The sequence below is a fragment of the Castor canadensis genome, chromosome 4 (genome assembly GCF_047511655.1).
Source record: "Castor canadensis chromosome 4, mCasCan1.hap1v2, whole genome shotgun sequence".
In the NCBI taxonomy this organism is placed as follows: Eukaryota; Metazoa; Chordata; class Mammalia; order Rodentia; family Castoridae; genus Castor; species Castor canadensis.
This window is the reverse complement of record NC_133389.1, coordinates 68,270,370-68,294,594: the sequence shown is the minus strand read 5'-3', so window position 1 is coordinate 68,294,594 and position 24,225 is coordinate 68,270,370. Positions and strand designations below refer to the sequence as shown.

Genomic DNA, 24,225 nt, shown 5'->3' with positions numbered 1-24,225 from the left:
TTTTACTTGCAAAATTGTGTATTTTCTTCATGTATGCATGTTCTACTTCTGAATTGCCTGATTGAGTCTGTTTCATTTTCCCTAATGGATTTTAGTGGTTTTACAAAAAAAATGAATTCTATTAGTTCTTTCTATTTTAAGACCATTAATAGAGTAATTGTTGTGTCAAATATTATCCTAGGTTGTAGTATTAAAATTGTGCTTATAATATTTCCTCCATAAAATAGGTGTTAACTTACATGTGGTCAAAACTGTCAGCCTTTTTCTTTGTGATTTCTGGATGAAAATCTGCATTTTCCTCTCTCTGTTTGGGAAAAATAGAGCTTGGGTTCCTCCATTCCCACACTCTTTACATAAAACTACCAGATAATCTCGGCACCTCACTTTCCAACCATCAGTGACAGTAGAGCCAAGGGTCGTTCTGTCAAGTTGGCCTCCTTACATATTTTAAGTTTGACTTAAAGGTTTCTTAGCACACAGTAAATGGTAACCTAACTTGATGTGTAAACAAGCTGTAATCTATACTTGTAGTAAGTAGCTGAGTTTTAGCCAATCAGAAATGGCCAACTGTTCCTTGAACTGTAACCAATCATTTTGTCGCTCCTTCACTTCCAGTTCTTGTAACTTCCTTTTGTCTGGCTAAAAGAAAACCTGTAGGGAGGAGGAATATTCTCAGTCGTTTTTGATCCAAGTTGCTGCTTGATTCTAGAAGCAAAAATAAAGCCAATTATGAGCCGCAATTTTTTGTCATTTTCTCTTTTTTAGCCATTCCACAGCTTGAAACTCAGGGATCATATGTGGGCTAAATGAATAATTGAAGGAAGATGAACTTCCTAGAAACGTTTACCTAAGTCCCCTGTGCTGGGTTACTACTGATTGTTGGTACTGAAAGAAAGGTTCAGTTCAGTAGAAGAATTTGACCTGGGAGACTTAAGTGTGTAAGAGCGTCAGTGGGTGGCTTAGTGAGGGAGAAAGGCAGATGGGAGTGGGGCATTGGGCAGGGCCCCATGGCCAGAGGGAAATGAAGCCATCTTTTCTTATTTCCTGTTTTTGTTCTGGTTGGTTTTTTTTTCAGACATGATATGTCTTTCAGTGAAACAATTATTTAGCTGAGGTTTTAGTTTGTGTATTATGCTTCCCATATGAACTGAGTGTGAGATGGAGAGACAGTCATGGTACTTGAATTGTTTATACTCTGTGCAAAGTACTGAAACTGTTTTCTAAATCTGAAGGCTTTTCTACATTCAGAACTGAAAAACTGAGGAAGGAAGTGAGGGTGTTTGGAAGTTAAAACTTCCTTTTTTACAGCTAACGATTCAAAAAACTGTTTTATAAGCTTAGGGAAGGGAAGAGGGTGACAATCATTACCTTTTACTTGTGGCTGTTTCCCAGGATGCAGGACTTTCAGTGCTGGAACACAGAGGTCCCATGCCAACTGCAGTTCCTCATCTAGATTTACTGTGCTGGAGTTACTGATGGTTGGTAACTAATGGCTATCCATGGATCTTATGTAATCCCCCTCACCCCCCCCCCAAAATGCATCTTTTTATGTCTACCTTTGATAGAAACTATAAGTTTCTTAAATCCACACAAAGTGGAGATAGAGAAGCCTAAATATGTACTTACTGTTGTCTGATGTCAAAGTGCCTTCTCTAGTACTACACTGGAGATTCCTTAGTCATGTCCATTAAATTACTCCTGTCCACCCACTCACTAAGGATTTTCAGAGTGCAGAATGTGAGCTGTGCTAAGGACTGATTATAGATTATTTCTAATAGTCTCTGTCAGAGTGGTAAACGGGAAGAGAGTCAAAGAAGAACAGTGAGAACAGTGCTTAGGTAATAATGCAAATAAAATTCATGGGGGGCCATTGGTTTGAACTGAGCTCCTTCACTAGGACAAGAACAAACCAGAAGGGCATTGCTCTGCCAGGTGCCACAAAATCAAACTGAATTTTTAAATGATCCACTTTTCCAAAGCACAGTAGATTCACAGTGACCAGTTGAATGGGACCCAGTGTACTTGGGCCAGTATAAGAAGTCCTCTATGTCTTGACCCTATGAGGGAAGTGGCTTTTAAATGACCTCTGTGCTTTTTTTTCTGTTTCTACATCTTTTGCCCTTTTCTGCCAATAAAGCCAATTCCCTCTGCCCAGTTCATCAGAGGGTTTTTCCTAAACCTTTAGATCATATGCTGCCTGGTTCATGAATCGATAATAAAAGTCAATTAGATCATAGGTTGGGGAGTGGTTCCAGTGGTAGAGTGCTTGCCTAAAAAGTATGAAGTTCTGAGTTCAAATTCCAGTACCACAAAAAAGAAAAGAAAAATGGCAATCAGATCTTTAAGTTAGATTTGTTGAAATTTTGTGTTATAGTTTGAATCTGAAATGTCCCTAGTCTCATGTGTTGAATCTTGGCTGCTAGCTAGGGGGCTTTTGGGAATTGTTTGGACCAAGAGGGTGCTGATCTCATCAATAGATTAATTCTTTGATGGATTCATAATAGAATGGATTTCTGGGAGGTGGTGGAAACTGTGGCAGCTGGCCCTGATTGAAGGAGGAGGTGGTGGTAGGATCACTGGGGATGCTCATTTGCAGGGTATTTCTTGTCCTGGTCTCTTCCTTTGTCTGTCTATCTCTGCTTCCCAGCTACTATGAGGTGAGCAGCTCTGCTGTACTGTATGCTCTGTGCCATGATGTTTGGTCTCATCTCTGGTCTGAAGTGATGGGATCAGGTAACCATGGAGTAAAATTTCTGAACTCATGAGCCAAAATAAATCTTTCCCCACTTTAACTTTTTTCCCTTCAGGTATTTTTCCCAGGATGAAAAATTAGCACTTTTTTTTTTTTTTAGCATTAACAATGGAAACAAAATTTTCAAGAATTCCAATGTAATTGGAGCCTTAAGGCAACTTGGTCACTCATTAAATATCCTAGTACTTTGATATTCTTGGTATAGCACAGTACTTAGATATTCTTCTTTTATTTAACAATACAGAGGCTTGAACTCAGGACATTATGCTTGCTAGGCAGGCACTCTACCACTTGAGCCATGCCTCCAGCCCTTTCTGCTTTGAGTATTTTTTAATAGGGTCCTGAAATTATGCTGGGGCCAGACTGGACCTTCTATTTATGCTTCCCACATGGCTGTAATTACAGCCAGGTACCACCATACCCAGCCTTTATGGATTGAGATGGGGGTCTCCATAAATTTTTGCCCAGGCTAACATAGAACCTTGGCTGTCCTGACCTCCACCTTCTAAGTAGCTAGGACTACAGGCATGAACCACCATGCTGCTTCCTGCCTTTTTAAAAACAGGGTCTTGGTATGTAACTCAGGATGACCTGGAACTCACTATGTATCCCAAGCTGGCCTCAAACTCACTATCCTTCTGCTTCAGCCTCCTGAGTGCTGGGATTACAGGTGTGCCCCACCACACTTAGCTCACAGTACTTAGATATTCTTAAACACATTTTAAATGAAGGAGAATTAGCATTAACTTTTTCCGCATCTAAGGCAGTCTTGGGAATTCACACAGAACAAAAATCTTTCTTACACTTGCACACACACACTCACACACATTTTCTCTCTCTCATCCCCCCACCCCAACTCATGTTGTATTTGACAAGGTTCAAACTCTAGCTGGTTGGTTATCTTAATAAACTTTACTTGGGAATGGTTTTAATTGTATTCAGCTTGTCAACTTTGGAAATTATATTAATCTTCTTCATGGGAAGAATAACAAAAATGAAACACATATGCAAAGGTTCAGACATTTAGCTGCACATTACAGTTGTAGGTTTGTCCGCTTTTTCTGCTCTAGGCTCCATGCCAGTGAGTGTCCTCTTTCTCACCTGGTTGTGGCCCAGCATCCAGCACAGTGGCATCTGTTGTTTGCTGAATGGGTAAACAGACAAAACCAGGGATTCCTGAATAAAAATTATTGGCAATAAGATATTAAATCAGCTTTTAACTTGATACCATACAATACTAAAGTATAAAAAAGTTAAATATGACCTATTTTAAGAAAAAAAAATCCTACACTCTATAGTATTACTCTGAGCAATTGCAGTAAAACTTACATGACTATTCAGAAAGAACAGCTGTTGGTGGTATTTGCCTTGACTTTTATCTGCATTATTGTATTTTAACTTCCTGATTTTAGTACAGGAATAGAATAGGACTGGCTGGGCCACATTTACTACAGCTTTCAGGAGGTGGGCACAGCTGGATCAGTCTGTCTGTCTTTCATAGAGATGTATTTTATTTTCTTTAAACCTAATACTTTCAGCTCAACCAAGGATTCAAAGAACAGCAAGGCCAATGGGCAGGAGTGACCACAAAGAGGCCACTTCGATGAAGAGGCTGTTGTAAGCTCCCCAGTGCTGGCACTAAGGCCGGAGTATCTGGAAAATTTTACCGTTATCACCTGACACCAATCCTTTGTGAGCCCTATAGAGGCCTCCCTTGTTGTGTGTGAGGGTTGGCCACTTGTTCTGAAATACTTTTGATCACTCCCGTTCAGGAGGAAGAGAAAACAGAGGATAGTTCCTACCCTCCTCTGCTCCCATGTGTCTGTCTGTCCACTTGAGTGCTTAAAAACTCCTTGGCAGCTGCTGCTGAGCCCTTTCCACATGGCAATGAAGACATCCTAACTTCGAGGGGAGGATGGCTCTTCATGGAGGGTGTTCTATTTCTGACCTTCCAGGCCCTCTTCTGAGCCACCACGTATATTCCTGAGGTTTTCTTGCCATAGATCCAGGCTCCTTCACCTCCCAGACTGCCTTAACTTTCTCTATTTTCCAGGTCTACAGATGAATTCTGGGCTTCCCTCATCTCTGCTTTTCCAAGTCCCACTCTAATTCTCTTGTGTCCAGGAATCATCTCCTCAAATTTTGTTTCAAGGATCTTTAAAAGATTTTAAAAGGATCTGTGTTTAGCAGATGGTTAAAGGAGTTACAAACAAGGCACGTATACTAGTTAGGAAGTTTCTGAAGACAAGGGAAGGAAGGAAGAAAGAAAGGGAGAGAGGGAGGGAGGGAGGAGCTATGCAAATGACAAATATTAAAAGATTATTTAACTGATACTACGGTTCCATAAGATCTAATTATTAAAACAGGGTTCATAAATGTGTTTATTTTTTCCTAACTGTCCCTTGAGCAGACCAGATGACTTACCACTTTGAGGAACTGTGACAAATGTGTGCTGTTATACTATTTAACATGTAGGATCCACTTGGGATCATATTACTTTCACAGGACCTTATTTATCACAAACTTCCCTATAAGTCTACATGGTACATACATTCCCTTTAATACCTAAGTAACATATACTAGTGTCACCATAAAATATATGTGCAGATATATGTAAAGATAGATGGCTTAGCCATTCTCCAAATGTTGAGGTCTTTGTGTTAATTTCTCCTCCTGTTTCCTCTCCTTCCTCCCCCTCCTCCTTCTTCTTTAGGCAGAATGGGGGTTTTGAATTTAGGACCTCACATTTGCTAGGCAAGTGTTCTACCACGCGAATCAAGGCCCCAGCCCCCTCTAATGTACTTCTCTATGTGCATGTATTTGTGCACAAACAGGCAGGTTTTTATTTACTTTTGTTCTATGGTCTCAAAAATAATTTCTTGAATAAAAAAATGATCAGTTTTATGATTTATTACCTTTAGCCAATTTTTAAGGAAAGAATGGGGTAGTTTTTCCAACACTTCAGTTGATGAATTGCTCTTTTCTATTGAAAGAAATTTCCATACAGAATCTTCTGAGATGAAGAATCTTCCAAGGTTGAGATTGAGAAGTGCTCCAGGCTCAATACCCCTACTATGTAAACAGCTGCTGGTGTAGGGACTCGATTCTTGGACCCTACCATGATGGCTCTGTGGTCCCCTCAGACCCTTGAGAAACAAACAAAAAAAAAACCCCAAAAAAACCCACAAAAACCAACTTTAGTCTTGTTTGAACTGTATAAAGCGGCTGAAGATTTGGCTTGAAAAAGTCCTAGGTTAGCTGCAGACAGAAAGATTCAATCCTACTTGCTAAAAATGACTAGAACATTTTTAAATGTTGGCAATGCAGAGACCATTATTGGTTAACTTCTCATACAGATAATTACAATTTTGTCTGTTTAGCTCCTGGTGTGTTATAGAAGAGATTTGGTTGCTAATGTGTCGTTCCTGTTGTGCTGTGGCTAAGAGGGTTGTGAGCAGAGTCTATATAAAGATCAGGGGAAGACTTTATGATAGGTGAAATTTGAATGAGTCCTTGAAGGATGATGGGGCTCTACAGATGGCTGGAGAAGAGGCTGGTATGGGGAGGGAATTGCAAGACATGCTGAAGAGTTTGGATTTCATCCTGTAGATGATATAGTTTTCAGTCAGCCCAGGTTCTTTTGCTGAATGTGAGGTAGAAATCACAAACTGGCAAGTAATGCCAACTCAAAGAGGGGTTTCTGGACTGGCCCTCTGAGGTGGGTCAGACAGCTCTTATAGCCTGGCTGATGTCTCTGCACAGGGCACTGGTGGTTGTTGCACATGGTTCAGATTTCTGCATACATTGTTGCCTTATTTGTGCTCAGCCCGGTGATCTGCCAAGATGTGCTTGATTGCTCAGGTTTTAGCTTATAGAAAGATGGAGGAGGGCTCACTGCTGCCACCCCAGGAAGGTCATACAGAAGTTGGTACTGGGCATTCTGTGCATATGGGCTTTGTGGGGAAAAGCTTTTGAGGAACTAGCAGTTTCTGGACCTGGTTATCTGTGAAAACAGCTAATGTCAGGGAAGAAAACAGAGAAATCTGGGCCTTCTATTCTGTTGTCCCAGTATGGTGCCCTTGGAGATGTAGAGGCAGCAGAAAAGTGGGCCTGATTTAGTGCAATGACTTTTCATTTTACAAAGTCCTCATAAGTAAAACTTACAAATTCTTTTTATTTGACAAATTGTCAGTTATATATCATTGCATTTTTATCCTGCTTAAGTTATATTAGAACATGTTCATTTTTGCAAAACATTCCAAAAGAGTCAGGTTGGGTGCTATGGTTTGGATATAGTTCTGGTATGTCCACCAAAAGTTCGTATTTTGGGAGACTTGGTCCTCAATGTGGCAGCACTGGGAGGTGGTAGAACCTTTAAGAGGTGGGGCCTATTAGGAGGTCCTTAGGTCACTGAGGTCCTTCCAAAGGGAATAAGGAAGCTCTCTCTGGAGTGAACTGTAGTAAGAGTGAGCCTGACCCTTGAATTGCTCTCTGGCTTCCTGCATCAGGAACTCTTGAGATGCAGAAAAAACTCCTCTCACATGTACTCTTGTACTCACCATCCACCCTATTGTTCTCTCTAGAGCTGGCCAGACCATGGCCTGTGCTACACAGTTTGGACTTACAACCTCCCAAACTGTGAGCTATTTATTTCTTATAAGTTAACCTGCCTTATGATAGTGAGGAAATCCTGACTAATACAATGAGTCCTTAGTAAAGTAAACATAGAGTATAAGGACAGAGAACATTATGCTTTTACAAGACCTGCCATTCCTAAAAGATGTTTCATGCAGCCATCTTGCCTTTGAGCTAGAGCTCTATGCGCTGCCATGGCTTGATCATGGGGATCTGGTTTCCATGAGACATGTGAAGTCTCTAGGGGTAACCTAGCTGCGGAGGGGATGTAAACCCATGAACATGGTCTACTTGACATACTAGAACTGCCACCTTGTAAAGCAGAGAGCAAACCTTGATCATAATGAGATGCAAGGGAGGTAATTTTTAGTGGCAGTGAGGAGAAGACAAACAGGCTAGGTGAATTTCTGGGAGGCAAGGCTTGGATAGGGAGCCCTCAGGGAAGCCTAGAAACCATGCAAGCATCTCAGACAATCAGGCAAGTGGAGAAGAGGGCAGACTGAGAGAAATGATGAAAAAGAACAAAGCAGCAGAAGTTTTTTCCTTTCTGCCTGGGTGTGGCTCTGTCCTCAAATTCCCACTCACTCCAAAGGAAGTAGAGAATGGAAAATGCTTCTTCCACCCTAGTTCCACTGGCTTTGGGGAAAGTTATTAGAAAAGCCAAAGGGACTCACTTCTGTATGGAGAGTGAAGCCCTACTTGTGCTGGAGCCAGTGAAAACCTGGGAAGGCCTTGGCCAAGCATCTCTGCAGCTGTGTAGCAGTTGTTCGGGGTTCAGCAGATCTGAGCACAGTTGGGGTGTTCTACTGGGGCAGAGCAGTGCTGGGCAGGTCTCTTCACCCTGCCCACAGAGAAGACTGTCTACTTTGGATATCGAATCAAGGATGGATATTGACAGAATGGAGAAGTTAAGTAGGACCTGTATTTGACCAGACAGGGCTACTCTTTGATTAATTTTGTCCAGATAAGTAGCTCTCCACAAACTGCACCTGCTGCTCTGGGGAATCTGTTATTTGTCTGTCTTGGGGCCTGTTTTGACTCCAGGGCCTAGGACTGTTTTCTCTGGAAGCTTTGCTTTGGATGTCTCCATTGCATCCAGCTACTCTGGTACTGTTTAACCTAGCTTCACTAGGAGCAAAGCCAGTGGGACTGCAGGGAGAATGGAAAGGCCGTGCATTAAATGTGGAGAGAGGCCTGAGAGGTGGAGATGGTGAATGAAGTGTGTTAAAACTAGGTTGTCAAAAAAAAAAAAAAAAAAAGATTTCGAATCTGATATGCCAGTGAATTGATTCAGATTACATTCAAAGGCTGACATTTCTGTTGCAGTAACCCCTGGAGTTATCTGAGCTGGTGAGGTACACCAGGCCATACATGGCTGAAGTCTCAGCCTTATGATTTTTGTAGCTCACGGGGCTGCCGAAGGATGGTGGGGAGCTCCACTTTCTAGCTTTCCTTCTGAGGGCCGGGTTCCTGCCCACACAAGTTCTATACCAAGCCAGGGAGGGTCCTCTCCAGCATACCCTGACTTGCCAGTTTTGGAGGGAAAACCAGTCCACTGCTTCAGCTGCCTACAGACATGAACTTAGGGCTGGGAGTGAGGCGCCACAGCAAGCCCCTTGCAACCCCACTATTAGGAGGGGCAACTGCAGGCTGGCTCTTCGGTGCTGCTCCTTCAGTGGCTTGACTCCCACTTAATGGGGGCACCACTCTGGGTAGTGGTGGGTAGTGGGTCGCGGGCCGGGCTCGCCCATGCCAGGTGTCGCCTCACCGGGGCATTTCGGGGTGACGCTGGGCCGGGCGGCAGGGGGGCGGCCGCCGCGCTGGCGCGGAGGGAGCGGGAGTGAGGCGGCCCCGCGTCCGGGAGGGGCCGCCGGCGCACGTGACCGACCGCGGCCGGCGCGGCCCAGAAATAGCGGCGGCGGTTCCGCCCGCGGGCCGGGCGACGCGGGGAGAGGGCGGGACGCAGGCTGGGCGCGGCGCGGACGATGCTGCTGAGCCCCGGCCCGGACCGGCCCCGAGCACATGATGGCGATAAGGGAGCTCAAAGTGTGTCTTCTCGGGGTGAGTCCTGGCCGCCATCCGCCGGGGCCCCTCGGCCGCGCGCCCCCGGTCCTGGGCGCCCCTCGGCCTGGCGCCCCTTTGTCCCCGCGCCGCCCTGGTCCTGCGGCCTTCGATCCTTCCTCCCTCCCGCCTGCTCCCGGCCTGAGGTCGGTCCCGCGGTCCCCGTCCGCAGCTGCCTGCTGCTGGCTCCCCGGGTCCCTGACCGGACACTCTTTCCTTCCGCGTCCCTCGGCCGCCCCGGCTTTGCCTGGCTGCCCGCACGGCGCGGGGACCCTCGGCCGGGACCGGGACCGGGACGGCGGCCGCGTGCCTGGTCATCGCCGCGACCCCGAGGGTGTCGTCCGCGTTTTGGTAATTTCCTTCTGGCCGAGTGTTGAAGTTACTCAGCCAAGCGCCGTTCTGACTTGCCTCCCGGGCAGTAGGTTTAGTCACTTATTATGAATATGTATATATATATATATATTTATAGTTGTATAAAAAGCCCTGCTGAGGGCGAGGAAGCCGGGGCATGGCCAGGCTGGAAGGCCAGGAAAGAAAGTACTGTGGATTGGGTAGCCCGGCAGACTTCGTGCTGAGGATAGAAAAACCTCCCCTGCCCAACCCCCGCCGCCACTTCCCCTCCAAACCCCGTCCTTCTCGGCCAGAAGAAACCATGGAGCCACCAGAAACAAAGAAGCCGGCTCCAGTCTAAGGCTAGTGGCGGATCTGCCCCTCGAGAAGTGCCCCGTATGAGTCCTAATGCCCAAAGTATGTTAGAAGTAGGGAATAATCCCTACGTAAATAAATGTCCTTTTGTTAGTTTTTAGAAAAAGTGACCTTTATTAATCCACCTCTTGGAGCCAGTGTCTTCCTGAAGTTAGTCACTGGAGGGGTGAGGGAGGGCTCTTTGCTAGTGTCTGCACATCTAGAAGATGGATCTTAATTATAACCAAAGCCCATATGTGCATTTTAGGTAAAGTACTTGTGTTTATTGTGCACAGATTTCATGGATACACAACCTCTGAGCTTTATAGATGTCCTGAGGTGACAGTGTATGGGTAAAAAGTAGAGTTAGTGAATTAGCCAACCTGTAAATAGGTTATGATCAACAGAAAAGATGCTTCTTGAACATGAAATTGTCACCACCTCTGAGCAATGTGAGTAGTACTTGTTCATTAGTCGGGCAGCAGAGTGGCCAAAGAAGCCTACATGGAGAGTTATGTGCAGGTGTGCTCAGATTTACAGTTTGATGAGAGCCACTGATGTGTATGTATGTTCTGACTGTACTATAGAGATACATTAATTCATTGGGAACATGCCATCTTGTTAATATTTTGATTGTATAGATATGATAAAGACCTGTCTTAGAAACTATGGTTAGTGTATTCTGTTGCTTTATGTCTCACTGTAAATGTAGCATTAAGGGAATGCTGTATTGTAACCCTGCCAATGATTCTGTCTAGAGAGAGGCCTGTTGCCATGTCTGTCAGTGAAATTTTTCTTCCCAAGGAAGGCAGGATTACAATTTTTTCCTAACAGATTGAGTTGGTGTAGTGTATTCTTGGTTATCAAAATATTCATGTAGCTTTGGGATTCTGAGTTGGTGAATATTCACAGTGTGTGGAAAAGCATGACACAGACCATATGATCTCAGTTACCTAAAATGGATCATTGTGTGTACCCACAGGATTTAGGACATTCCAACTGCTTGTGGCTATGGATGATTTTGTCCTTTGCTTCGTGTATTTGTTTCTTGTAATGCACATGTTAACTTAAAAAAAATAAAGGTTATTTTAAAAACCTGTAAAAAAAAAAAGAAAAAAAAAAAAAAAGAAAAGTGCCCCTGTGAATTCAGATAATATGTAGAGAGTTCCTTGGGGATGTCCACATCAAGTACCAGAGTTCTTCCAAAAGAAGAGCTGCTCTTAAGCCATGTTTTGTTCACTCAGCCTTTGGCATTGCTGCCTGGTATACCTCCAACATTGTTTTCAAGTCTGGTGTCCCCAAGAAAACCCTTTCCTGCATTAAAGAGCTGGGAAAGGGTAGATTGTGAGACAATCAAAAGGTAAGCTAACTGGTCTGTCAAGATGGATGTACACGAACTTCCTAAAGAGGAGATGGTTGTAGATTAGGATTGAATTGTATAGGGCAAAGGCATGTCTAGACTTCAGAAAGATGTTCTCCTAACTGTCTCCCACCACTGTCATCTGCCAAAATGTTGACTTACACTAACCAGTTAATCTGGTTGATTGAGATTTCCAGAGGGCCTGGCAAAGGCCCTCTCTTTCCCCAGTAGTCCCCAGCACAGGCTCCGGGGACTTGCCCAGCCTGGCCAGCATCTGGGTAGGATACAGTTCTGGGCTTTCTCTGTTGACCTTTTGGTGTTACTGGATTGGGTCTCATGTGTGCCACGCTGTTCAATATAGTCCAGACCTAAATTCCAGGAATCTCATGCTTCCTCAGAAGCCATTTCAGCTTCAGAAAGGCCTTTAAAAGCTTAGAAGAAATGCCCTGTTCTAAAGAATCAAGGGGCAGCTTTGACAGCTGTTGTGTCACAACTGGCCTTGGCAAGCAGTGAAATAGGAAACACTGTTGTTCTTTTTATTCTTTCTTTTACTTTTGGACACTTTCTCCCTCCTTATCTACTTATATGGCACAGGCTCCTACTCTAGCTTGTCTCTTTATTTTCGATTTTAATACTTAGTGACAAGTTTCTATATCTTTCTACAAGGACAGTAATCAGGAGGCAAGAAATCTGGGTCCCCTGTGCTTCCCTCTAACTAGATGTGCAGTTTTGGATGAGTAACTCTGTTGCATCATTTGTAAAATGGACATAATATCATCTTCCTTTTTAAGGCAGGGAACTATACCAGATGATCTTTTAAGATAGGTAGTACCATATCCTGCTAATCTGTGAGGCCAGGGTGACAATGAACCAACCTGGAAGATGAAGAAACTGAAGAGAATCTCTTCACTTCTTTTTCTCTTCATCGCCAAGAATGGAAGACACTCTATCAGTGGCTCCTTGGAAGTCAGGTCTCACTTTGCTTGCTCTTTGTTTGTGCTGGCTCTGTGAAGAGGAATTTGAATTTGAAGAGGGAGAACAGTGCCAAAGCCGAAAAAGAAGTGATTCCTGGGCATATGGAAGCTTTGAAATTACAGTCACATCACACCACATTTGTGGCCTCCTGGTTTTGAGGGGAGCTATATGTTTTAGTCTTACTGAGGTCAGAAGATATTTTATTTGAAAGTGCAAATGATCTTATCCATACCAAGTACTACTTGTTAAGTCACCTGGTTTGACTGTTCCTTTCCTGAGCCAGATATGTGTGACAGATTGTATTTCTGTCTGCTCATCCAGATAGACTGATTTTCTGGGCTAGATAGAATTGAGAAAGGTCAAGGCCATTTTAACTTCCCCTGTGTTCTGACTCCACTTGAGAGACCTGCGGGTCAGTGGATGGAAGAAGGAGTCAATTCTGTGTTCACAAGTCCTTTCAGATTTTTAATAGGACAGGCTCCTTTGTTCTTTCTGTAGGGAGGTCTGTCTTTTCTGGATGAAGTTCTGCATGCAGTTGACACTCAGCTGCCTGGTTTTTAGTGATGCCACACCTCCCTGAAGCCTTAGCGTGATCAAGATGCTGGCAGTTACACCTTCATTTGCCCAGAAGATGACAATGTATGAAGCAGAGTCTTTCTGTCTCACTGAGAGGCTTGGCTAGGCTTTCTGTTCCTGGTCACTTGAACAGTGATTGCTTGGGAACATGCTGCCCAGTTAAGGTCCCGGCTGTTTTAGGCTTAGGCAGTGCATACTTTTATACCAGGCTTGTTGCTGATGACTCTTCACTGCAGTTTCCTGCTCCTGCCCTGAGGTTGGAGGTTCTGTCTCCTGACATTAGGATCATTTACAGCAGGTGGAACTGATGGGGGGCCAGGTGGCATGTATATCCATCCACATTTCAGAACCCTGATGCTCCATTCTCTTGGCTTGTTAGGAATATGCAGTCTTACTTTTGGTGAGTGCTTCCAGACGGAATTGGCAGTGGCCTATGGAACATTCTGTGAATATTAGTGTTCAACAGCATGAAGCTTATTTATGTTACCTTTTATAAATTCTTTACTTGCATTTTTTCAGGTGTGGACTTTCTCAGTTTATTTCACAAGGGGACAGTGGAGCAAACTTCGTGAATGTCCTTTCTTGGGGTAACCAAGCAGACTGGAAGCTAACCATGCTGAGGGATGTGTTTGACCAGGGAAAGCACACTGGATAGGAGTCAGTGGACACTCAGGAACCCATGAGTCTCAGTCTTCCAGTCATACCACAATGGAATCTGAACTGGTATTAGTAAACATGTGACTTAAAAACAACACCCAGAAAACCAGCACAAAGTATAACTAACAGAAATAATATTGAGGCAGCAGCTGTTTCAACCTCAAAGGTGGAAACTTTCCCAGTATGCATTTTTAACACCCATCACCATGTGACAAAAGTAGGGGAGGGAAGAAGGGGGGAATGAGGAGGAGGAGGAAGGTCTTTATTATTTCCTCCACGTATGTGTGTGTGCACTTAAAAACTGCTTCTGGTTGGAATCCCAAGGCATTTATATTTGTACTTTGGTTGTCTTGACAACAATTTAGAGATTTCTGCCACTTACTCAACAGCTGAGTGAGTAAGGGACAACTGAGGGCTTCTCTGCCTCTGTAAGCAGCTTATAGAAACATCTCTTGGCCTTTTCTAGCATCTGTATGGTGGCTCATCAAAGAGTAGTCACATACTTCGGATTTAGTGAGACATCTGGGCAGGGGGGATTTCAGATTTGTGCAGGGCTGCATGTAGAAGGGCTCTGTGGTCCCAAGGACACTAGGACCTGAGAAGCAACAGGTTTCTGCTTAACATAAAGCAGAACAATCAAGGGTTGTACAACCTCAAATGAACTCCTTTGGGTGATAGGAAGCTTCTTATTATCTAGAGCATCCAATAAAGCAGTATAAATTTGTTAAAATTATTGTGTTCTAATGCATGGAATAGTGGCTTGGGCTAGGTAACTGTCTTAGTCTGTTTTCTGTTGCTGTAACAAAATACCTCAGGCTTGATACTTTAGAAAATAAGGAGGTTTATTTGATTCATGATTCTGGTGACTTGAAGGGTCAAAGAGCATGCCATTGATTCTCTGGCTGCATCAAAATTTGGTGGAGAAAACATGGAGGGACAGCAATTCACAATAAAAGGTGCCTTGCTAGAGAGGCAGTGGAAGAGGGATCAGGCAGGGAGTGGAAGACCAGAACCTGGAGTCTATACTCCCTCTCTTCTCTTGTCAGAGCCTATAGTCAGGCCCTGTTCAGATCCTTTCTATTCCAAAAGACCTTCTCAGATCCCCCCTTTCTGGCTTCCACTGTATTTCATTTAATTTTATGACCTCCCACTGCTTTGTGTGACACCTCGGCATGGTCCATGGATACCCCTTCCTGTGCACGCAGCTTTCCTTGCTGCCCAGCTAGTTCCCTCTCTACTCCAAATGGGCCAGGACCCACCTTGCCCACTTTCTATCTTCAGAAGAGTTGGCCTCAGTAGGTACTGAAAACAGACCTTGAGCAAGAACATTCTGTTCTCACGTCTAACAAGGTGGATGACAGTCAGTATCAGTCATCACACCACAGCACCAACCCTTCTGCGTGTTCCCTTCCCCTGTGCTTTATTTTGAAAAAATTTCAAACTTACAAAGTAGTTAAAAGAATTGTATAGTATTCACCCCCAACCCTTATTCACTGTTTCCTTCACTCACAGTCAACTGAGGTCTGAAAATATTAAATGGAAAATTCAAAAAATAAAGAATTCATACTGTTGTTTTAGCTTCTTGAGATAGGGTCTTGCTATGTCACCTGGGCTAGCCTTGAACTTGCTACCCTCCTACCTTATCCTCCTGAGTGCTAGATGACAGGCACGTTCCACCACACCTAGCGGAATTAGTAAGTTTTAAATTGCATGTTGTGGTGCGTGGTGGGAGGAAATCTCGCCCTGCCCCTCTTCCTTTGGGCATGAATCACTTATCTATGCTGTGAGTGCTGCTAGCCAGTTAGCCACTCAGTGGGCTTCTTGACACAGTCGTATTTTACTTACTAGTGACCCCAAAGCACAGAAGTATTAATGTGGGCAAGTCATGTATGCCAGAGAGAAGTCATGAGGCGTTTTCTTAGGTGTCATCTCACATCATCACAAGGAGAAGGGTGAGTCCAGTATTAGATATTTTGTGAGAGAGAGATTTACATAGATTTTATTACAGTGTTGTTGTAATTGTTTTATTAATGTTGATAATCTCTCGCTGTTCTTATTTATAAGTTAAACTTTATCATAGATAAAACAGGAGAAAACAGTATGTACAGTAATAAGTACTATCTGGGGTTTCAGGTATCTACTGGGACCCCCACTTACCTGTGGGGGACGACTGTGAACATCTGTATACTTTGCCTCTGCATTCAGCAGGGATAACATTTTGCCACTCCTCCTTTATGTACTCTTTCTCTCTAATGTATATAAACAATACACTTGAAAGTAAGTTGCAGACAAGAGCCTTCACTCCTAAATATTCCAGAATGTGTGTTTTTTGTGTGTGTTTTTGGCTATACTGGGGCTTGAACTCAGGGCCTAATGCTTGCTAGGTAGGCATGGCTAGAGCCATGCCCCCTACCCCGGTCCTCCAGTCTGTGTCTTTTAGGGTAAAGGGCATTTGTCTACACAATCACAGTACCATTATGTCACTCAGAAATTGAGCATAGCTACAGTTATCGTATCAAACATAGTCCATATTCAGATATTTTCAGTTATCCCTGAAATAACCTTGTACAGCTGTTTAAAAGCTTCCAGAGTCTAGTCAGAGGTCGTGGGTCACATTTAGTTGTGATGTTCTTAGGTCACTTTTCATCTAAAACAGTTCCCTCCAACACTAGCATTTTCAAAGAATCCAGAACACTTGTCTTGTAGAAAGTTCCAAGATCTATCTCTGTGTCTTTCAGTCTGTGTGTTTTGGTTGAGAATACAACATGGTGGTGTTTAGTAGTCTTAGTTTTTATTTGATCATTTATAAAATTAAAATGTTCTTCCACTTGTCTTTATGGTATTCACTCAAATAGTTCTTATTTGAGTGGTAGGCGGTGAAATAGACACAGGACTTTGGTCATGTGGAGCCTACATTTTACCAGGAAGGTGGGGAAAATAATTAGAGGCTCAGCATCCTTACCTGAAAGCTTGGGGCCAGAGGTGTTTCAGATTTTGGAGTTTTTTTTTTTTAATTTTGAAATATATGCATAGACTTTACTGATTGAGCATTCTTAATCCAAAAATATGGTATCTAAGATGCTCCAAAATCTAAAACTTGTGGAGTGTCATGATGGTGATCAAAAAGTTGCAGATTTTTAAGCATTTCAGATCTCATGCTTTTGGATTAGGGTGCTTTGCCTGCATATGGTCTGTTCAAATGTGGTATGTGCTGTATGCAAAGCACACAAGAAAATCAACTAAAGCAGGGACCTGGGAGCCCCAGGAAGGTGGGAGCAGGGTGGTGGGCAATTGGGTAAGTTCAGTTTTTGTCAGGGACCAGGGTGGAAACATTGGCCTCTCGTTTTGCTAGAGGTTAACTCTGGTTCTTTGGCTTCTGCCTGTGGCATAACTGTCAGCTGAGCTGCTGAGAGGAGTGTGTGTCCTGGGGGCGGCCACAGCTATCTTTCTCAATGTCTAACTTCGTCAGCAGGAATAAGGAAAAGAAAAGTGGAATTTAACCATTGTATCAGTGTGGAATCCTGTTTCCATGAATGTTTGTCTAAAGTATTTTCTTGCTTTTGGTGCCTGTGATGAAGCAGAGCATCATGGCTGAAGGGCATGATGGAGCAGAACTGCTTACTGAATGGTGGTCAGGAAGCAGAAAGATATACAAAGGAATCTAGAAAAAGATACATCCCTGAAGGATATAACTCCAGTGACCTCCTTCCTCTAACTAGGTCATCAGATTATGAACCCGTCAGTGGATTAATCCATTGATTAGGTCAAAGCCCTAATGACTGGGTCCTCTCAATGATCTGCATCCACCAGCGAGGCACCAAGCCTTCAATATATGAGCCTTTTTGGGGGACAATTCATATTCAAACCACAAAAGAGGGAAATGATTTCCCCTTTATTTTCTCTTCTTTGAACATGATACCAAAGAAAGCTAGATCCCTTTATATCAAAGTATTTGCTTTTCTGGAAGAAAAAGACATCTAAATTCTTCAGTATCACCCCCTTTTCTGCCTGCATGGAATCAGCATCCTACCTAGGATCTGCACAAAAGATTATCCTGAAAGCACCGGACGTGGGTGGCTCATGCCTGCAATACTAGTTACTCAGGAGACAGAGATCAGGAGGATCACGGTTCAAAGCCAGTCCCAGGCAAATTGTTTGTGAGACCCTATCTTGAAAATATCCAACACGAAAACAGGCTGGCAGAGTGGCTTAAGTGGTAGAGCACCTGCCCACCAAGAGTGAGGTCCTGAGTTCAAATTCTAGTACCACACACACGAAAGCACCTCTGTCAAGAACTTTTCTCTTTCTTTGGGAAGGAAGGCAGAGTGAGAGAGGGAAAGGGAAAGGGAGAGAAGGAGGAAGGAGCGAGGAGAGCACACGTGCATGCATGCATGCACACACAAGTGCACAGAGCACCACATAAAACTAGCCCTTTTCTGGAAAGAGTAAAGAACAGAGCATTCCTGGGTTGTTTTCATGATCAAACTATTGACAAAGGTATTTACATTTATGGCAAGTTTAATAGTCTATTTTTTTTTTTAAAGAACATCTGTCTCATAGCATCAATACTACATACTTGATAAGCTTATCCCTTATTTTAGGAGCTAAAATATTTTCTAAACTTTTTTATAATTCTAAAAAGGTAATTTTTAATTGTATCTTAGTATGTTTTGGTTTCTAGAACAGAGTAACATACCTGTGTGTTATAAACAACACATTTACTTCTCACAGCTCTGAGGCAGGAAGTGTGAGATTAGGGTGCCAGCATGAGGATTCTAGTGAGGGATCTCTTTGGTCATGTAGCAGGCTGTAGACCCCTGTCTTCTGACTGTATCTTCATATGACAGAAAGTGTTCGAGAGCTCCCTAGGGCCACTTTTATAAAAAGAACTAACTCATTTTGTGAGGGATCCACCCTCATGTCATAATGGCCTCCCAAAGCCCCTGGTGCCTAGTGCCATCACCGAGGGGCAAGGATTTCAATATAAGAATTTTGAGGAGACACGAGCATTCAGACCATAATGTAATAAAAGTAATATGTACTCGTTGTAATTAAAATTGTAAATTATGAGGTAGAGGACATGATTAAAAAGTGAAATGATAGATACCGATTGTAGCTTTAGGTTACAAGGTGAGGGAAATGGGGTAATGCCTTAGCTTCCCTTGTCTGTGATGATTTGTACTTACACTGACTTCCAGCATCCAAATGGATTTCCTCTTTCATTAGTTTGCCTCCTGAATCACAGAGAAGGTACCTTCCTGCCTTTAGCTTTTGACTCACCACCTTGTTTGCCACCTTCCTTTCCCTGTCCCTTGTTCCATGCTCAGATGACCACTTTTTATTTTTTTGACCAACATCAAACTCACCACTGCTGTCTTTCTTTTGCAGTGGGTCTGTGTTTTCCTGATATCAGGTTCATTTTCTTCCATCACTTTAACTTGTTTTCTTGTGAAGGATCATTGGTGTGTCCTCCCTGGGAGAGGCAGTGAGGGTTGAGCTCTTACAGGAAGATGGGTCTAGCCTGCTTGTCACTGTCCTTATTCTGTGGGACTGCTGATATGTCATGCCAGGGTGCTCAGCAAACAGCGGGGTGTGGCAAGATGCTGCTGGAGTTGCTGCCAGACTCGGCCAGGCTCAGCCTTAGAGAATAGCTCAGGCATTCCCTGAGTCGTGTAGAGTTTTAGTCACATACACAACAAAAAGGGATCTGAATAGAGTTGTGAGGATGAAGGGGGGAAACCCAAGCTCCCACTATATTCTCACTAATACCAGGAGTTGCTGGGGGGTTTTCCCTCACACTAAGAAAGCAGGAAATACTGCAGCAATACACACCTGCTAGGTGTCTCTGACCCAGTTTGTTACTAACACTGGTACCAGTGTCATATCCCACAGGCTGAAGGCTCAGTCCCAAAGCTGCCCCCACTCCACTTCAGATGCCAGTCACAAGGTTGTACCCATGCTTCTGACCAATCAGCTAAGATTGGGGCTCGTGCCCCCCAACTTGGGTTCACTTAATTCACTAGAGTGGCTCAGAGAACTCAGAAACACACTTGCTAGTTTATTATAAAGGATACAGCTGAAGAGATGCACAGGCAAGGGATGGGAGAAGGGGTGTAAAGTCTCTATGCCTTCTCCAGGTGCCCCACCTTCCAGGAACCTCCGTGGATTCAGCTCTTGGGGAGCCTACAACCCTGTCCTTTGGGTTTCTCTGGAGGCTTCGTTATGGGGGCATGATTGGTTACGTCATTGGCTATGAGTGATCCACTGAACCTGTAGACCCTCTCCGTTCCTCAGAGGCTGCTGGGTGGGCTGACAAGTCTTAACCCTCGAGTCCTGCCTTGGTCTTTCACACAGCCAGCCCCATCCTGAAACTACCTCACTCACACATAAAAAGACACTGTTGCTTTGGAGTGCCTGGGGGTTTTAAGCCGGAGCCAGGAAGTAGGGATGAAGACCAAATACACATTTCATAGTATCATGAAACTAAGGTAGGATTTTATTGACATGTAATGGACCAGGTGCTGTGAGGGATAAATAGAAATCTTCACCAGGGATGTGTTACATGGCTACTATGTAGTAGGCACAAGTAACAAAAGAGAAGGGACTCTGACCTTGAGGTATCCAGCTAACTAACCACTTGTTCTGATAGGCATGAGAGGAAAAAGTTAATAAAAACAATACTCCATCAATGGGATATTATGTGAGGCTTGGTTGCCAGGTGTCCCAAAGTGAGGGCTGGCAGAGTCTGGAGGTTGCCAGGGAGGGCTGTAGGTGCCTGCTGAGAGCTGGAGGAATGACTCCAGGAAAAATGAGGTTAGAGCTGAAGAAGGAAGTGTGCAGGAGTGAACCGGGTGGCTCTACTCACCTGGCATGTCTTGTGCAGGATGAAGGTTCTGAGAAGACTCCAGTGCCAAAGTGGTTGTCAGTGTGGGGTGGGCATGTTTGGGCTTGTAAATAATTTATATATATAAAATATAGATTCTATATATAGTAATATTCAGTTACTATATATTACTTGTATAATTAAATTAAAACCTAGAAAAAATGTACTGCAGGCCCAAGGAGCTGCCTGACAGATTAGTTCTTTCTAGAATAATTGCTAAGCTGAAAATAACATTAGAAAGTAAATTTGGGTCAGGTGGCCAAAGGGTCTTGAAAGTTGAATTTTGGTCTGGCAGGTGAAATGAGAGGTCTGCCACTAATAAGAGAAAGACTGAGTCACGGTGGGGTAGTAGTCTGTTTTCACCTTTGCAGGCTGTTAACTGGGCCCTGCTCCATCCTGGAGGGCACCTCTGCAGGTGCAGGCATGTGGTCTTTCTCACTGTTCTTGAAGCTCATATTCCTCAAAATGGGGTCTAGGAAAGGTTTAAGTGTGTCCATATGTTCTCAGAGTTAGGCAGGTTTTCTGTGAGTGTTCATTTCTGCTTTCAGTGTTCTTGGTTTTTTGTTTGCTTGGTCTTACACATGTGCTGTACTGCTGAGCTACGCCCCCAACCCCAATGTGCTGTCTTGTGAAAAATAAATAAATAAAATCACATCCTGTATTCTGGGTCATTGTCTGTAACAGAACTGTATGCCACAACTTTAAGGCCCATTTAAACTGGGAAATGAGAAAACGGAGAGGCAGAGTTACTAAGAAATCATCCCCTGGAGCCACACAATACTCCCAGTAGGTGGCAGACATCATTCTAGGGGTGACGAAAGGGATCATGTTTCCTGGCTTAACAGAGCTGACATTCTAGTAGCATACAGATGCCGAGTATGACAGATGGAGGAAAAGCAAGCAAGCAAGGGCCTAGGAGGGGGGATTGGGGGCATAACTTTAGGGAGGGGTCTTGGAAAAGCCTCACTGAGAAGGACCAATTAAATAAAGACCACTGAGACCATATTGACTTCCAGGCAGAAGGGATGGAGGCTGGGTTGGGGGGATTCCTGGTGAGCTTGAGGAGTGGCAGGCAGGCAGGTGGCAGGGTGGGGGATGAAAGGGGAGGGGGAGAAGCAGGTTAGATTGGTGGTTTGCTGCCTGGATCTGTGGGATCTTGTGGGCTCATGTTGGGACTTTGGCATGGGGGAGGCGATTGGAGGTTTTTGTGTAGAGCAGTGACACCTTTTATTTATTTATTTATTTGTGCAGGATGGGGGTACATTGTGGCATTTAAAAAAGTTCTTAAAATATGTCACACTTGAGCTCATCCCCTCACCAGTGACACCTCTTTATCAAGCTCACCCTAGCACCTGTGTGAGGCATGCATCACAGAAAGGTGTAGGGAACCACAGGTGATAGAGACTGCCAGAGCCTGGCAGCCATGTGGTAGGCAACACCCCTCTCTGGCTGTGTTTTGAAGGAGGAGATGCTGAATGTTGCCTGTAGGCTGTGCTGTGTGGAATATGGGGGAATTAAACTGTGACGTAGATGCACGTGGTACCAGATCCACGTAACTTTGGAATCCAGCCAGAGCACAGCATGTCATCCATCATGTTAATTGAATATCCTTGACTTTATAGCTTATTCTGTATTTAGCTAGTACATTTGTCTGTGTTATGTAGTTTTAGAATTACATAAGCAATTTATGTGTACTCTTAGTATTTGAGTATATTTGTATAATAAAGTAGTTAATGTCTGCATTAACAGTCCATGGGACTGTTTTTTCCTTTAAAAAAGTCATCTTGAAGGACCTGATAAGTCCTGCTCTGACCACTGAAACTGGCTGTGGGCTCATGGGTGCTTTTGTTCCCTCAGCGAGGGTCAGTGGACTGGCAGGACTCTGGACAGGAAAAGTAGAGGACTGTTCTGAGAACATCCCAGTGTCTGTCCAGAGGCTGTTCCTGCTGGAATAGACTCCAGCTCACCATTTCGCTACTTTTTCTGGTATCATACAACTGATAGATGACCTTGAAAATCCTAGATACACCCATTGTTCTCCGATGGTCCACAGAGACCACAGTTTGACAGTTCGACGGTGGAAAAATAAAGCAAAAAATGCATTAGACATTGTTTATGAAAGTGCTTTTTAAACTATATGAATAAAGTCTTCTAAAATAGTTCATTTTTATAAGTAGCTATTATAAGGAATATGACAAATCAATTTTTTTAAAAAGACCTCTTTAAAAAAATGAGTGGCATTATTTTTAGACTTTATCTCACTATTTTTAGTAAGACAACTTAATTTTTATGTGATGTACATTGAAACTAATGTTAACTTGAATGTCATTGGCTAAAGCCAGTCACAACAAATATTTTAAAATGCTGACATGATGGTTCATGTAATACGTAGATTTGCGTAGGCTACTTGGGTGTGACTTGTATGATACACATTTTACTTGCTTTGGGGCTTTGCTTCTGATTTGAACTGTTTTGTGCCACTAACTGAATATGGGCATCCCTGTTCATACTTATGGACAAGTAGTTACATTCTACAGGTGCCTTCTTCAGATGTCCTTTATTAAAAATATCCATGGGTGAAGGAAAAACAGTAGTATAAGCGCATAAGCACTATAATAATTTGCCTTGGCTCCTACGGTGGGTCTTGGCGAGTCCCTGGTGGTTGGGAAAGACTGGCACATAGCTGAAAGTCAAAACCAGAACTCTCTCCCTTTTTTCCACTCAAGGAAGTACTTGAGAAATCCCTGTGATTAAGAAGGATGTCATTGTACTCCTTGATGAGCTTGTAATCACTGTAGACTATTGAAATGTAACATCCTGGAACCACAGTAGTGGACATGTGCTGAGAATAACTGCTGAGAGATTCACAGGTGAACTGCTGTGTAACACCCACTCCCAGTTTCAGAGTCTTGGGTTACTGCACTCACATGGGCAATTCTCACTTGGTGTAGCTCATGCAGTTTCTGTCTGATGACAGCTGGGGCCAGGGCCACCTAAAGGCTTGCACTCACATGATTTGCCTGGGCAGCAAGTCAGGCATCTCTGTTCACGTGGCCTCCTTATCCAGTTGGCTTGTATGTCAGACTTGTTCATTGCATGATGCTGGCTCCTTCCACAAATGCCTGGGTGGGTGGTAGCTAAAAGGATTCTTAAGTCCTGCCTCATAGACCCCAGAATGTTTCTGCTACCTTATTGATCAAGAGTATCACTAAGGCCAGTCCAGAAGCAAAGGGAAGTAAATTAAACTCTGGATGGAAGAAATAGCAAGAATTTGTGGTCATTCTTTTTTTTTTTTTTTTTTTGAGACATAGTCTTGCCTTGTAGGCCTGGCTAGCCTTGAATTCACAATCCTCTTGTTTTAGGTAGGATTATAGGTGTGCATTACCACACTAGCTTGTGGTCATCTTTAACCTACTGTACTGAGTAAGTGCTTTCCATACCTCACAACACTAAAGTACTTGTAAGGGGAGTTCTGTTATCTGTCTTCCTGATGAGAAAGGTGAAGCTCAGAACTGGAAACCGCACAAGGTTTCTGCTTCAGAGCAGAGTTAGCTTTGTGTGATTCCAAAACCCAGCACTCAGAATTACTTTACTGAACAGCAAACTTTAGCTTTAATAGTTCCACGAAGTGCTCAGTGGTAA

General features: G+C 43.6%; 1 protein-coding gene across 2 annotated transcripts in view; it reads left to right on the top strand.

Moving 5' to 3' along the window:
• The first annotated feature begins 9,289 nt into the window (after positions 1-9,289).
• Positions 9,290-24,225, top strand: part of Rab31 (RAB31, member RAS oncogene family) — a 136,723-nt gene continuing 121,787 nt past the window's right edge. For both annotated transcript variants that reach the window (XM_020186817.2, XM_020186819.2), the window contains exon 1: positions 9,290-9,448. In XM_020186817.2, coding sequence (XP_020042406.1) covers positions 9,410-9,448 — 39 coding nt within the window. In that variant the 5' untranslated portion in view covers positions 9,290-9,409. The remainder of the gene's footprint in view (positions 9,449-24,225) is intronic.